Source organism: Sorex fumeus, unplaced genomic scaffold (genome assembly GCF_029834395.1).
Source record: "Sorex fumeus unplaced genomic scaffold, SorFum_2.1 ptg000043l, whole genome shotgun sequence".
Classification (NCBI taxonomy): Eukaryota; Metazoa; Chordata; class Mammalia; order Eulipotyphla; family Soricidae; genus Sorex; species Sorex fumeus.
The window spans coordinates 32,639,537-32,655,813 of NW_026606100.1; the positions used below are offsets into that span (position 1 = coordinate 32,639,537).

At 54.3% G+C, this 16,277-nt stretch overlaps 2 protein-coding genes across 2 annotated transcripts; both read right to left on the reverse strand.

Moving 5' to 3' along the window:
• Positions 1-1,846: 1,846 nt before the first annotated feature.
• Positions 1,847-4,946, reverse strand: LOC130029401 (calcium homeostasis modulator protein 2-like). Its single transcript, XM_056120309.1, has 3 exons — positions 4,401-4,946; positions 2,417-2,462; positions 1,847-2,346 (listed from the first exon to the last, which is right to left on the reverse strand). The coding sequence occupies exons 1-3, from the start codon at positions 4,944-4,946 to the stop codon at positions 1,847-1,849; spliced, it is 1,092 nt and encodes a 363-aa protein (XP_055976284.1).
• Positions 4,947-11,697: 6,751 nt separating this feature from the next.
• LOC130029402 (calcium homeostasis modulator protein 1-like) lies at positions 11,698-15,264 on the reverse strand. Its single transcript, XM_056120310.1, has 4 exons — positions 14,727-15,264; positions 13,491-13,585; positions 12,082-12,261; positions 11,698-11,865 (listed from the first exon to the last, which is right to left on the reverse strand). The coding sequence occupies exons 1-4, from the start codon at positions 15,262-15,264 to the stop codon at positions 11,698-11,700; spliced, it is 981 nt and encodes a 326-aa protein (XP_055976285.1).
• Between the last annotated feature and the right edge of the window lie 1,013 nt (positions 15,265-16,277).

The window sequence follows — 16,277 nt, forward strand, 5'->3', positions numbered from 1 at the left end:
GGGAGGAAAATGGCACGAAGATGGCAAAACTTTCTGCCTCTCCCTATGCTGCCCTGGCTGATTCATCTTCCCAGGAGGTCGCACCCCAGTTCCAGCTAACTCTGGTGTTGTTTCACACCTCAGGTGGAGGGCCCCGAGAGATAATACTGCAGGTGGGCACTTTTCTGGCATAGGCACAACCAGGGGTTCAAGCCCTGGCATCATAATTAGTCCCCTGAGCCTCACCAGGAGTCAGCTCTGAGCACAGAGACAGGAGTAAGCCCTTAGCTTTGCTGGGTCTGATCAGGGTCTCATAACTGGGGTTGAGGGGACAACAAAATCTTAGGTGGAGGGAAAACAAACAAAAAGCAGCACCTAAGGGTCTGGGAGACGTGCATTTGCCGGGTGAGCTGAGGGGAAGGTTTTGCAGGAGTCCTGGGGTGCGGTCCTCAGGGCAGCTCGCTTTGTATGGTCCCAGAGGCATCTCCGAGAGCCACCCCTGAGCACCAAACTGGAAGTAAACCCTGAGTACAACTGGTGCGGCAGTTGCTCCCAAACTAACCAAACCAAAGGTAGAACTCAAATCTCAGGACTGCTGGGTAGGAACTTCAGAATGTGGGACCCTGAGCTCTGAGGGCATCAGTGAAAGAATTTGGAGAAGGATGGTTTTCTTTTTTCCCCCCCATACCCAGCTGACTCCATGCCTTCCATTTGGATCAGGGATGACCCCTGGCATATGTGGTCCAGGGTATCAAACCCAGGTGAGCCACATGCTAAGGCAAGAGCCATACTCTCTGTACTATCTCTCCAGCCAGTGTTTACATTATTTATTTATTTTACAGAGATGCATGTACATTCATCGTCCCTCCTGGAGAGTCCAGCAAGCTACTGAGAGTATTCTGCCCGCACAGCAGTGCCTGGAAGCTCCCCATGGCATACTCGATATGCCAAAATAAAGAACAATAATGGGTCCATTCCCATGACCCTGAAAGAGCCTACAATATGGCATCATTGGGAAGGACAAGTAAAAAGAGGCTGCTAAAATCCCAGGGCTGGGATGAATGGAGATGTTCCTGGTGCCTGTTTGAACAAATGGATGAATAATGGGATGACAGTGATACGGTGATTATTTTTTTACAAATTTTATATATTTTATTTTCATAAAGTAGTTCACAATAGTTCATTGCAGGCAATATTCAAACACCAATCCCACCACCAAGCACCTTCCCAACTCAAGAGGAAAATGTGTGAGGGTTGTTCTCTTTCAATTCTGGAGCCATTTAAGGCTGAATATAAGAGAATACAAGTAAGTATGTTCAATCCAAACTAATGTGTGCGACTTTGGCTATGTTAGTGGGCTAGAGTATCAGAGGTCAAGCAGCTGCATTAGGAAATTCTCAGACCCTCTCTACCAGGAACTTTAGTTTGTAGTTTCTGGATCTTGGCCACTGATGAGATTACATGTTGGCAGGGGCAGTTTGTGGGTGTGACTGCCAAGCTACTGGAAAACGGGGGAGGTGGGAGGAGGAGGCCCAGTCCCGTTCCAAGTGAGCTTGGCGATCGCAGCCACAGGTCCCGCATACCTAGGTTTTCCTGCCGGTTCCCACTTGGGTGAGGCTCATTCGAGTGTGTGGAGAGTGGCCTTGAGCATGGTGGCAGTTGGGTTCTGGAGGTTTTCTGCTGCCAGGGTTCTACTTGGGGCTGTGCTCGGGAGTCACTCCCGGGGGGTGCTCGGGAAAACTTGGTACTGGGATTTTGCATCCAGGACTCCTGCCTGTGAAGCCAGCGTTTCTTCAAGTCCACAGACCTGTCCTTCAGGGGCAGCTGGGTCTGCTGCCTTCTCCTCTGCACCCCATACCTCTGAACCTCATACTTCCCCCAGAGCCAGTGGTGCGGGAGGAAGGATGGGGCTGCTGGGGTCGGGAGTCCGGCTGGCAGAAAGTTTGGGCTCTGGGTGGGGGAGCAGGGCCACCATCTCTTTGTCGATGACCCTGGCCTTTCCACGTGGACCCTGGGCCCACTCGTGCAGGCGGCTGTAGAGGGGGATACCCAGCTTCTCCTGGAACAGGTAACTGCCAGTGATCTTGTCCCACTGTAGTTTCAGGTGGGTGACTTTTGCGGGGAACTTGGCCACCAGCTCCTCGTCCTCCTTGTTGAGCGCCACGAACCCGAAGAAGCGCTTCACGTTATTGGCCGCCATCACGAGCGAGCGCACCTCAGCTGTGCGTTCGAAGAGCTGCTCCTCGTTGGCAAGGTAGCGTGTCAAGTAGTCCTCCTGGCGGTAGCCGAATTTCGAGCAGCAGGACTGGAAGAACTTGATCAGCAACAGCAGGCTGGCCATCGAGAAGATGAACAGCACCCTAAGTGCTGAGTCACAGACGGCCAGTCAGAGAAAGGGTGAGCTGAGGGGGTCCAGAGCGGCTGGGGTGGGGCTGACCCTCAGCACCCACAGCCCGCTGGCTCTGCATCTGCAAATTCTGCATCTGAAGGAGAAACCAGTGTTCCCAAGCGGCACTTGCTCTGTGCTTCAATTGGGCAGATTCCTGCTGCCTTCCCCTCCTCCCCAGGGCCTCCCTATTCTCCACATCTCAGCCCACCCAATCTGACTCAGATGGCCAGGCTCAGCGTCATGCCACCTCCCAGGGACCCTCTGGGAGCTCCTGCATGCCTGCTTCCTCCTCACCCTCTACCTTGCTGGAAAATGGCCTCATGCTGTTCTCAAAGGCTCCCTGGGGTGGGTGTCGCTCCATTTTTGGCCCTGTGCAGCTGTGAGTAATGGCACCCCATTCCCTTGTCTCCATACCCATCTCCTGGGCTGCTCACACCCTCCCCTCTACTATAGCTTTGTGTGTGTGTGTGTGTGTGTGTGTGTGTGTGTGTGTGTGTGTGTTGAGAGCAAGGTCACTGGTAATACTTCAGCCAACCTGGCTCACAGGCCTTAGGGCCTGAGGCATGTGGTGCTGTCCGAACCCTGTGGGGCTCGGGGTGAACAGGCTTCCCTGGTGATGCGTGGACCCCATCCAGTGATGGTCAGGGAGCCTCCAGACCTGTACCTGGCAGTTCTCGGGGACTGTGTGGTGCCAGATTGAACCCTATGGGCTAGGTGCATGCCAGGCTTGCACCTTAGCGCAGTAGCGTCCCCAGCCCCAACTGTTGTTTGCCATGTCCCGAGACTAGGTCAGTGCCTCCTTGCCACTTCCCTGCCTCCTCTCTGCCCCTTCAGCCCTCACCAGGATGCTTCCTTCACTCTGCCCAGATCCCTCTGCCCCCTCGGAGCGAAGCCAAGACTCATGGTAGGAGGGAGCAGGCGATGGATTTCTCAGAAGCAACGGGATCAAGATGGGATCTAAAGCAGCGGATTTCGCCACAGAGCTGTGCGGGTCGGCAGGTGGAGAGAGTTGGAAGCCTCAGTTCTTGCTGCCCAGGTTCTTACTGCCTGACCAGGGCCCAGGTGCCAGGGAGAGTGGGCGGGTGTGAGAGGCTGGAGACCGCTGCTCCAAAGCAGCACCATCACCGGCCCTACAGCAGCCCAAGGCAGAGGGCAGGGCCGGTGATGGTGCTTTTTGGAGCACAACCCAGTTGGCACAGGTTGGTGGTCCAGGATAGAGAGGCATCAACAGGAACTGAAGGCTGTGGTGAGCTGCAAGAACACTCCCCCAAACACTGCCCTTGACAAGACCCTAACAACAGACTCATTTTGTTTTGTTTCCTCTTTTTGTTTTGGATCACACCCGTGGTGCTCTGGGTACCATATGGGATGCCGGGGATCAAATTAAGGCTGCCATGTGCAAGGCAAACACCCTCATTGCTGTACGATCACTCTGCCCCTTGCAACAGACTCTTATCTGCATGGAAAACCTCAAGTCGGGGCAGTTTGTGGGAACTTTGCGAGAGCAAGTAGGGGCCTCCCAGTCCGGCCTGCTGCATCCCAGCTGGAATGTGTGATTCCTTTCTTTGACCTTGGGGTCAGCTCTCTCCCCTTTGCACCTGTTCCCCTTGAACGCCGGACTGTTTCTCTCCCTCTTCCTGTCTCCCCCTTCCCTAACTAAGACGAACGCTAGTTAAGTTTTAAGCATTTGTGAGTTCTATTGGGTTGGACCAAAACCCAAAACATCAAAATTCTTATCGGGAGGGGCTAGAAAATGACTGGAATATGACTTAGCAATAGAGCACTTTCCTTGCAAGTGTGTGTCTGGGTTCCACCCCCAGCACTGCAAAAATGAACACAACTCTTCTATTTGAAACTGGAAATGATTCTTATCACACCAAGAATCATGTCTGTCACTGATTACGGGACCCAGGTTTGGAGTTTTCCTGAGGATCATTTCCCGCCTGGGCACTGAGCTCCCCCAACCCTCTCCCACCCGTCCACATACATACCTCGCAGGGAAAGGGATGAGGATCAATCAGCAGAGCCTTACCTGAGACTCATAGTTCAGCCTCCGGCTCACCTCCTCCCGGAAGTCGGACAGGTTGGCAGGGCCCTCCCTGCAAGGGAACCTGGCCAGGACCCACGTGGCATGGGAGAGAGGAAAGCTCTCTTCCCCAGCCATGAGCGAGGACGGGTCCACGAACTCACTGAATGCGCAGACATAAGCCTCCCCGCGCAGCAGGGAGATGACCAACCAGGTGACTGGGGCCACGAGAGCACGGACTAGGATGGACTTTAGGAGGAGGAAGGTTGTGATGATTGAGCATTTCTTGGTCTTGTGGCACCGCCACTCGGCCACCAGGTTCCTGGTTTGGTTGTTGAGGATGATGCTGATGAAGAAGAACACCAAGGCGGGCCCCCCGATGGTCATCAGCCCGTACTGGAAGTTCAACCCTGGTGTGCATGGACAGTGGAAGGCAAACAAGGAGAATAGCTCCTGGCCACTCGTAGTGACCAGGGCCACTAGCCCACTTAAGCTCACCAAATCATTACTCTTGAACAAGAATGACAGGAAGCGGACGCTGGGGTTAGCCATGGTGTCAGGGCAAGGGCTGCACTAGGACGAGGTGCAGGCTGGCGGGCACTTGGCAGCACGGCTGGGCTGGGCTCTCCTGTTCTCGGTGGTGGCTGCTGGGCACCTCCTGTAGGAAAGCAGGAGGCAGGAGCATGTCTACTCACTGGCTGTCAGGCCCACAATTTACCTCCGGGAGCCATCTGAGCGCGTCAACAGCCCTGGCCCAGTGACAAAGCAGCAAGTCCCAGAAGGAACAACAGTGCTGGAGACCTCTCTGGGCCCCATACCGAGCCAATTTCACCGGGACACCCCAGACGGAGCTTGTGTTCTCTCCCCGCCTATTCCATATGGAAACCCGGTGACCAAAAGCTTCCACAAGCAAGGCCCAGGTGTGTGGGTTCCAGGACTACTGCAGGTCGCATGGTGGCAAAGGACCCAGGCCAAACCGCCCGGGTCCCCACCTGCCCAAAGACTGGAAGTCATGTTCACAATTTGCCTCCAGGTGCCATCTTAACGCACCAAGGGACCTGGCCCAGAAAGGCCCCACTGAATCCCAAAATGGATGAGTGCCCTACAGAGATGTCTTTGGAACCCAACCATTTCCAATCTAGAAATTTGCATTTACAATCGCGGCCATGCCAGCTCTCATGATATTCAAAATGAGCAATGGAAAATAATTTATCTAGCTTCTGCCCCTGGCAGACAGGCTTGAATGGTGGTGGGAAATTTCAAGCAAAACATAATGCCCAAAATTAGAGAGAAAGTATTGGGGAAATTGTCTGCCATAGAGGCAGGGTGAGGACTGGGATGTGGGTGATGGAATATGTGCACTGGTGGAGGAATGGGTGTTCCGTCACCATATGGCTGAGTCCCAAATGTGAAAGCTTTGTAACTATCTCACGGTGATACAATTAAAAAAAAAGTAATGTGTACTTTATGCCCAATTCAATCAACTTAATCAATGACTGCAAAAATAGCAGTACTCCCACATTATTTTAAAAAAAAAAAAAGAATGTCTGTTCTGAACCCGAATCCCAGGGTAAGCTCCGAGGGTCGGCCAGAAGGGGCCATTCTCTCCACTGCAAAGAGCAGGAGATACCCCCAGGAAAAACTGGAGCATGGAGTGGGGGATTTGGCTTTGAGGTAGAGCTCAGGCCTCTTCCCTGTGAAGACCTGGGTTCACCCTCCTCCCCTGCAAACTGCAAATGTGGAGGTGCCCTGGCAGGCCTTTTGAGCACGATCTAAGGAGGCTTGGGTGGTAGGTGAAGTGAATTTTCCATCTCTGCTGACCTTATTCTTTGCTCACGCGGAGGGCCTAGGGAACCTTCTATCCCCTGTCTCCCCATCATTCTCTCCATCTCTGTGAGGAAAAAACAAAGTCCTCAGGTTGTGGGGTGGGGGAGAAGACAGGTAGGGTATCACCCAGAGTTGCCCCAAGGGGGTCCCTCTCTATACGTGTGCCCCGTCTGCTTACTGCCAAGACTTCCAGACGGGCCCGGGCTGAACTCACTGTCGGGGAGAGATCGGACCCCTCATCCTGATGGAAGGTGGGTGGTCTGTTTCCCAGAAAAGGGAGTTTGTGGGGATGCCAGAACTGGAGTCTGCCAGACCCTTCACTCCACCTCAGCCCTTCTTGGCTTTCAGGCTCCCGGGAGCACAGACTCTGGGTGCAAAGTGCCCAAGTAGGGTTCCAGAGGCCACTGGTGGGGGAAACTGAGGAGGAACCAGGTCCTCTTCTGAGACCACATCCCAGGCCAGCAAGGGGAACCTCCAGATTTCTCCAAAAAAAAAAACCAGGTGGTTGGAAGGGAGGACCAACCTGACTGCTCTAGGTCAACTGGCGACTTGCTTACCGAGAGCTCCCGGACAGGACAGGTGGCCTGAGTTGTGGAGGCCTTCGGCAGTGTCCTCGCCTTCCTGCTTTGCTTCTGTGCTGGATCTGGGTGGCTTCAGAAAGTTTTGTTCCAGAAAAGAGGAGGGCCAGCCGACTGATGACGTACATGGCGGCCCCGAGTTGGGAAATTTGCAGGGGGGAGGGTGGGGAGCAGGGGTGTGGGAGTGAGGGCAAAACTTTCTTCCTCTCCCTGTCCTTCCTGGCTGATTCATTTTCCCAGGAGATCGCACCCCAGTTCCAGCTAACTCTGGTGTTATTTCAGACCTCAGGTTGAGGGATCTGAGAGATAATACAGCGGGTGGGCACTTGTTTCCTACAGGATCACCCAGGGATTCAACCCCTGGCATCATAATTAGTCCCCTGAGCTGGGTATGATCAGGGTCTTATAACTAAGGTGGTAAAAATCTTAGGTGCAGGGAAAACAAACAAAAACCAGCACTTGAGGGTCTAGGAGACGTGTGTTTGCTGGATGAGCTGAGGGGTAGGTTTTGCAGGAGTCCTAGGGTCCAGTCCTCAGCACTGCTTGCTCTGCATGGTCCCACAGCCATCTCCGGGAGCCACCCCTGAGCACCAAGCTGAAAGTAACCCCTGAGCACAACTGGAGCGGCCATTGCTCCCAAAAAAAAACAAACCAAAAGTTGAACCCAAATCTCAGGAGTGCTGGGTGGGAACTTCAGAATGTGGGACCCTGGGCCAGGAGGGAGTTGGTGGGTGGATTTGGAGCAGGGTGGTTTTTTTTTTCTTCCCACATCCAACTGACTCCTTGCCTTTTTTTTTTCTCTCAAGGATCATCCCTGGCCTATGTGGTGGCCGGATCAAACCCAGGTCAGCCATATGCAAGACAAGAGGTCAGCCATATGCAAGACCTGCTGTACTATCTCTCCAGCAACTGTTTATATTTTTTACCTGGCGATGCACAGGGGTTACCCCTGGCTCATGCACTCAGGAATTACTCCTGGAGGTTCTCAGGGGACCATCTGGGATGCTGGGAATCGAACCTGGGTCGGCGGCATGCAAGGCAAACACCCTACCCACTGTGCTATTGCACCAGGCCCCAGTGTTTATTTTTTTTTTCTTCTTTTTTTTTTATTAGTGAAACACAATGAGGTACAGTTGTAGATTTACAATTTTTTGTGCTTGGGGTTTGATTATACAATGGGATACCCATCCCTCGACCAGTGCCCCTTTTCTACCACCATGGATAATATCCCCCCCACCCCCATTCCGTCCGTCCCCCCCTGCCTCTGTGGCAGGGCAATCCCCTGTGTTCTCTCTCTCCTTTTGGGTGTTGTGGTCTGCAAAAAAGGCATTGAGTGGCAAACATGTTCAGTCCATAGTCTACTTTTGACATGCATCTCCCCTCCTGGGAGGATCCTCCAAACACCCTTTATTTGGTGCTTCCTTCTCTATCTGAGCTGCCCTTTCCTCTAGAATGCCTGGCTGGCCACTAAGCTATGGAGTAATCCTCCTGGTGCTGATCTCAGCTATTCTTGGGTATTAATCTCATATTTTGTTACTTTATATCCCCCAGATGAATGCAATCTTTCTATGTCTATCCCTCTCTTTCTGACTCATTTCGCTTAGCATGATACTTTCCATGTTGTACCACTTGTATGTAAATTTCATGACTTCATCTTTTCTAACAGCTACATAGTACTCATTGTGTAGATGTACCAAAGTTTCTTTACCAGTCATCTGTTCTTGGGTATTCAGGTTTCTTCCAGTTTCTGCCTATTGTAAAGAGTGCTGCAATGAACAAACAAGTGCAGATGTCACTTCGACTACACATTTTTGCCTCTCTGGGATATATTCCCAGGAGTGGTATTGCTGGGTCAAATGGGAGCTCAATTTCTAATTTTTTGAGAATCGTCCATACTGTTTTCCAGAAGGGCTGAACCAGTCGACATTCCCACCAACAGTGAAGGAGTGTCCCTTTCTCACCACATCCGCGCCAGCATCTTTGCTTTTGTTCTTTTGAATGTGGGCCAGTCTCTGAGGTGTGAGATGGTATCTCATTGTGGTTTTGATCTGCATCTCCCTGATGATTAATGATGTAGAGCATTTTCTCATGTGCTTTTTTACCATTCGGATTTCTTCTTTGAGAAAGTTTCTGTTCATTTCATTGCCCCATTTTTGGATGGGGTTGGATGTTTTCTTCTTGTGGAGTTCAACCAGTATTTTGTATATCCTTGTTATCAACCACTTGTCAGATGTGTATTCGGTGAATATCCTTTCCCATTCTGTAGACTGTCTTTGTATTTTGGTCACTGTTTCTTTGGAGATGCAGAAGCTTCTTCGTTTAAGATAGTCCCATTTATCTATCTCTGTTTTCACTTGCTCGGCCAGTGGTGTGGCATCTTTGAAGATACCATTAGCTTCAGTGTCATGGAGGGTTTTGCCAACTTTGTCTTCAATGTACCTTATGGTTTCTGGTCTGATGTTGAGGTCTTTAATCCATTTTGATCTTACTTTTGTACATGGTGTTAGGCAGAGTTCTGAGCCCATTTTTTTTGCATGTAGCCGTCCAGTGATGCCAGCACAATTTGTTAAAGAGGCTTTCCTTACTCCACTTCACATTACTTGCACCTTTATCAAAGATTAGATGATCATATGATTGAGGGGAGATGTCAGTGTATTCGACCCTGTTCCATTGGTCTGCAGTTCTGCCTTTGTTCCAGTACCATGCTCCCAGTGTTTATTTTTAAGATCCTACGGAATACAATTCCAGATTCTGTCTCCTTCCCTTTGAACATAATGCTGAGGGACAGAGCAGACCTTTCATCTCCACTTCCAGAGACTCGCTCAGGGGGGGGCTCATCGATCTCTGTAAGTCTTTGGGCTCTGGGGCTTGGCCTCAGCTCTGCCTGACGCCATCATGCCTTTTCTGTACTTTGGTGCCCCCAATTCCAGGAGGATGACTTTTCCCCCTGGGGGCTCCTTGGCCCACCCCACTTCCACACACCAACAGACTGCTGACTTCTATTTGCTTCTCCCTTGGAGTGTGGCGCTATCGGGGATCAAGCCCAGGGTCTCCTTGTACTTCTCCTGGTATTTCTGCATTTTTATTTTTGTTTCTGGGCCATAAGGGCTACTGCAGCACAGCGCTCTGGACATGCTCCAGCAAACGCTCAAGAGACGGGGTGGGGGGGGTGGGCCCCTGGCCTGTTCAGGCCTCTGAGCTGTCTCCTCAGTGTTCTGAGCCCTCCCCTAAGCACGGGCTCCCCGCCCTGGCAGAGCCCTCCACCCTCCGTCCCATCCCACATCAGATAATAGGGACCCCCCTTCTCCCAGTAATTAAAGGAAGGAGTTGGGGGTCTCAGAAGGGGAACGGTGGGATGGGGGCGGGTACACAGAAGGAAGCACGGGAATCGTCAAACTAACCTGCATGTATGAGGTTCCGGGGTCAACCCTAACACATCTAAAGAAAAACAAGCACAACACTGCCACGGAGCGACTTGGGTTCACTGATGAGCAAGACTGGGGTTTCAAGGAGATTAGAAATGTGGGACCCTGGGCCAGGAGGGAGTTGGTGGGTGGCGGGAGGGGGACAGTCAGCAGGCATGGCTCGGGGCTTCCTTCCTCTGGGGTGGAGGAAGCCCCTCTTCTCCCTCAAGTTCATCCCTCAGGACAGCTTGAGCTTCTGGGTCCTCCCGTAGGTGGGTAGAGAGAGAGAGGAGTGAATGGTGCCCCTCAGAGGGGAGTGCGGCACCCTGTCCTCGGCCCTCTGACTGGAGGGGAAACTGAGGCTCAGGAAACACCCTGGGGACACAGTTTGAAGCCATAGAGCCTATGCTGAATCATCTGGCTCGTCCTGGCACTGAAACTCCGTCTGAGCAACCTCCCTCCACACACCCCAACTCGGAGCCTCTGAGTTAGAGCCCCTTTCCCCTGCAGGATCATGAGGAAAGGGGGCTATTTGACTTCTGATCCTTTTGTTTGTTTGGTTTTGGGGTCACAGCAGGCTGTGCTTAGGGATCACTCCTGGCAGGACTCAGAGGACCTCTGTGGTGCCAGGGATTTAACCCGGATTGACAGTGTAAAGGGTAATTGTCTTATCTGATCTACTCTCCTGGCCTATAGCTTCTGTTTCTATGGGGTCAAGCCCTATGGAGTCAGGGGTGTTAGGGGGGCTTTGAAGGAACCCCCATGAGTGGTCTGAATGTGCCCCCTATTCATAATTTCGCTCTGACCACCCCTAACGGTGCTCAGCTGTTATGAGTGCAGGACCTGCACCTCTCAAGGCCATGGCAACAGTCTGCCGCCTCTGGGTTGGACAGGAGAGGCAATCAGGGTCAGGGGCCCTGGGGCAGAGGCTGCTCTCTGGGCCTGGTGCTGTGGCCCCACGTGGCCTTCCTGGGGCCACACTTTGGCTTCTCCTGAGTGCCCCTGAATCGGGCACTTGGCCTCACCACCTGTCACCCCTGAGGTTCTGAGTTGGTTCATCAGGTCTGCTGTGAGCTGCCAGCTTCTCTCGAGGCCCAGTAGAGCACGGGGTTCCTGTTCCAGATACACCCCCAGCTCCCTGAGCAGAGCCGAGGGCGTGGGGCTTCACCAACACTGGGGTGGTGCAGACACTGCAGTCAGCAGGTTCTATGAGATGGTGAGCTGGGGAGGAAGGGTCTGGGAGCCGGCAGTGCACACTGGTCTTCCCAGCCACGCCTGGGTCATTCTTGCTAATACTGCTTTTGGCACCAGCGGCCCAGAAGCCTCCTCAGTGAGGGTCTGGACAGGTCCTTTCATGGACATGGGGGGGGCGATGCCCATGCCAGGGGGTCTGGGGAGCCTGCACCCACGTGCCCGCCTCTTTCCCGGCCGGGCTCACACCTTGCTGATGTAGGTGGCCACCTCCCTGCGGGGAGCCCGGGGACCGCCCGCAACCTAGGCGTTGCCCATTAGTGGCTCGTCCTGGCCCAGGCTCAGCGGTGGTTTGCATTTGTGCCAGCTGGTGAGCAGCCTGTTGACGGCGCCCTGGTCCGTGATGCCCCGTAGCTTCTCCCTCTCCTCCTTGGCCCCGTCGGGGCTGGCTGGGCCGCCACCGCTGCTGGGCTGGCAGGGGCCAGCGCCCCGTGGGAGTGACCCAGCTCCAAGTCGTGGGTCATGGCCTCGAAGAGGCTGCAGGCTCTTTCCATGGCCTCGAGAGGTGCAGGTCCTGCCCTCATAACAGCTGAGCACCGTTAGGGGTGGTCAGAGCTAAATTATGAATAGGGGGCACATTCAGATCACTCATGGGGGTTCCATCAAAGCCCCCCTAACACCCCTGACTCCATTGGCGAAGGCCTTGGCATGCTCCATGCACGTCTCATCAAAGAGCTTTCGCTCGATGTCGATGTAGTGGGACCAGTACTTGCTCTTGAGGAAGGCCGCCTGTGTGAAGCAGGGCCGCATGGAGCGCATGGCGAAGACCAGCAGCGTGGTCAGCAGCACGAAGGACCAGCCCAGGGCCTGCGGGAGGGGGACAGCCAGCAGGCATGGCTCGGGGCTACTCCCCAGCCCTGGTCTGTGCAGATGTGGCCCTGTGGGCCCAGAGGACTAGGCGGGCCCCAAACTTCTATCGGGCTTCGTCCTCTCCTCTGTCTGACAGGCCTGAATGGACCCGCGTTTTCTTATTAGCCGGGAATCTAATTTATATGTGAAAATTTCTAGAACTCACACGGAAGTTTGTGAACTTCCTGTAACTGTATCTCACAGTGATCCATTAAAAAGATTTAAAACTTAAACTCAATTAAAAGAAAATTTCTGGAGTTCAGATGAAACCAACTAATCTTAAGTAGAATTTGTTTTTTTGTCTTTGAGTCACACCCAGCAGTGGTCAGGGCTAGCTCCTGATTTCTGCCCTCAGGGATCAATCCTGGCAGGCTCTGGGGACCATGTGAGGTGTTGGGGATTGAGCCTGGGTCAGTTTGTTTTTTTTAAATTTTTATTAGTGAAACACCATGAGGTACAGTTGTAGATTTACAAATTTTTGTGCTTGGGTTTCAATTATACAATGATCTAACACCCATCCCTCCACCAGTGCCCATTTTCCACCACCACAGATCCCAGTATCCCTCCCACCCCCACTCCCCAATCCCACTCTGCCTCTGTGGCAGAGCATTCCCTTTTGTTCTCTCTCTCCTTTTGGGTGTTGTGGTTTGCAAAAGAGGCATTGAGTGGCAATCATGTTTGGTCTATAGTCTACTTTCAGCATGCTTCTCCCATCCTGGGAGTATCCTCCCAACACCCTTTATTTGGTGCTCCTTTCTCTATCTGAGCTTCCTTTTCCCTAGAATGTGTGGCTGGCCTCCAAGCCATGCAGCAAAACTCTTGGTACTAATCTCGGCCACTCTTGGGTGTTAGTCTCCTACTTTGTTACTTTATGTTTGAGCCTGGGTCAGTTTTGTGCAAGGAAAGCACTCTATCCATTGTACAGTCATTCCCACCCCTCAGATGGGATTTGTAAGTCAACCCACTGAAATGTGTGAGGGGCCAGGCAGCCTTCCGGGCACTGTTCACTGGTGCTTTCTGGGTCTAATGCCAGGAGGACCTGGGGGACCCCCATGAGAGACGAAGTGCTAGCTGCTCAGGAAAGCAGAGTTTGGGGTGCACCCTCAGACTGTGGGGTTCATGTGGGGTGTCTGGATGCTGGTGCAGGCAACACAGGAGAGAGAGGGGGGTCTGGCTTTGACTCTCACATTGCAAACATGCTCTTCAAGCTCCTGCAGGCAGGTCCAGTCCCCCACATCCTCCTCTGACACCCCCAGGTTCCTGTCCTCCCATTCATGAGGGGCTGAGAGGAAGGGGGGTCAGAGGGAGAGGATGTGGGAGGGGGCTGGGGAGGCTGAGCCTGGATTTCCCCTCGGTGGACCCCTTGCCCTTGCATTGATGGTGCCACAATATCTAGGCCTTCCCTGGAGGGGCCCTCAGGCCCTCAGTGCCCACCCCCACCCCCCAAGCAGCGAGGCACCAGCTGGGGGCATTTGCCAGGGAAATGTTCCCAAACAGCCCAGCCACCCATGTGCCTCTCCGCCAGGCCCAGGAGGGGATAGAATGCAAATTCCTGGCTCAAGAGTGCGCATGTGCTGCGGGCTCGGCTGGGCCCCAGGACAGACAGCCTGCCTTGGATAGAGGCCGCCTGGCATGTGTCCTGGAGGACACAAGCCCAGGGGAGACAGCCCGGCTCTCAGCAGCTGGACTCTGGGCCAGCGAGTTGGTCCAGAGAAGTTATCCTGGGCCAGAGAGATAGTACAGCAGGTTGGGTGCTTGCCTTGAACATGGCCAGCCCAGATTCTATCCCCAGCCTCCCATTTGGACTCCTGAGCAGCTCTAGGAGTGATCCCTGAGCGCAGAGTGAGGAGTAACCTCTGAGCATTGTCAGGTGTGGCCCCCCAAACAAACAAACAAGACACACACACACATAAAAAAAGAAAGAAGGTAGAAAGAAAGAAAACAAAATTACCTTGCATGCGTGAGACCCCTAGCACCACACACACACACACACACACACACACACACACACACACACCACAGAGCCTCAGCTGGGAAAATGAGCCTGTGTCCCTCAGAGCTCCATCTGTGGGAAACTATGCCCAAGGAGGCTCCACAGACGTACAAATGACAGATGTCCATGTTCTGTGGCGGTCCTATGCAATGCTCAGGACCCCAGGAGCCTTTCTCAGCAGTACTTGGCGAATCGGGACTGAAAGTTTAATGCTCTAGGCCCAGAGATACTGCTCAGGCTGGGGGTTCCCAGCACCACCCCAGAAGTCTTTGGGGAGAACACATCGTGTTGAAATTTGAACTCAGGTCCCTGCATGTAGAAGCCTTGACCGCGGGGCTCTCTCCCTGCACTGGGCAGGGTAGGGACTTAGACCCCCTCCAGAGCTCAGGGGGACCCAGGCCCCGGCACCCCCTCAACTGGGAGATGCAACGTAGATAGCGCATGGCCACCTCTCGCGCCAACAGCCAGTCCACGTCGTAGATCTCGGGGCAGGGCACCCTGGCCAGCAGGCGGGCGAGCTCGGGTGTGGGCAGGCCTGGGGCCAGGCTGCCATTGCCTAGTGTAGTCACGGGCACGGCAGTGCAGAAGGCACAGAGGAAGCACTTGCCGTTGAGCAGGGTGAAGGCCACCCAGACGACGGGCGCGATGAGGGCGCGCTGGGCCATGGAGCAGAACATGTAGCGCAACACGGCGGGGTCCTTGGCGCGACGGCCCGGTGGTCGCTTCCACTCCTCGGCCAACATGGACACATTGTTGTTGAGCACCAGGCCCAGCAGGAAGAGCACCAGCGGTGGGGCCAGCAGGATGCCCGCGCTGTAGGCCGCATTGTAGCCCGGCAGGCAGGGGCAGTTGAAGTCAAAGGCAGAGTATATCTGGGCGCTGGCCAGGACCAGGATGCCGCAGATGCCGTTCATGAAGGACTCCTGGTTAGACTGCAAGAACTGGAAGATCATCTGGAACTTGTCCATAGTGGTCCCCTGCCACCCACCTCGGCGCTGGCCCTGCGAGCAGTCCCCTGGGCATCCACCGCATGGCGGAGACGGGTGGCTTGGGGCCGGGGCGGGAGCGTCTGTGAGATTCTGGCGGGAGGGTGGCATGGGGGTGCCCAGGGCGTGGCCCTCCCTGTCCCAGCCTCTGGCTGCTTTCTCTCCCTCTGCTGCTGCCTCCGGCCAGGAAGCCTCAGGCCACGCCTGGTGGGGAGCAATTCAGGGGGGTTGGCGGGCGTGTGTGGAAGGAGACGCTGGCACAGCTCCAGCGGGAGCGAGTGAAGCAGCCTGCTCTGCTGTCCGTGGGTCTCAGGGGCTCCTGCCAGGTCACACAGTCTCGGTGTGCTGGTGGGGTGCTGGTTGTGAGGGTGGCTGGGCTCGGAGTGATAATGGTGGTGGCGGGGGGCGGGGTACTGATGGTGGGAAGATGGTGCTGGCAGTGGGGGTGAGGATCGAGGTGATGGTGGGGCTGGTGGAGGTGGTGGGATGGTGTGTTGCTGTTGGGGATGGAACTGGTGGTGATGGGGATGGAGATGGAGGTGAGGATGGAGATGGAGGTGAGGATGGAGATGGAGGTGAGGACGGAGATGGAGGTGCGGATGGAGATGGAGGTGAGGATGGAGATGGAGGTGAGGATGGCGATGGTGATGAAGAAGGTGCTGGAGGTGGGGATGGAGCTGGAGGTGGTGGGAATGGTCCTCTTTGTGGAAGGGATGGTGGTGGTGGAGATGGAGCCATGGAGAAGGCAAAAATGGTGGTGGTGGCCCTGAGCACAGTAAGGATCGACGTGGAGGTAGAGAGACTGAGAATGAGACATGCATAGAGGAAAAGCCCAGGCTCTGGAGTCAGAGATTTCGAACCTGGGAGGAGCCTCTCTGCCCAGCGCCCACACAGCTACTGCTGGCTCCATTCTCGCCTCGATGGCCCCAGACCAAAAGCTAAGGCGGTGGGGCTGTGGGTTCCACACCTGGACCCTGGGCTTCTGGCATCTCTAC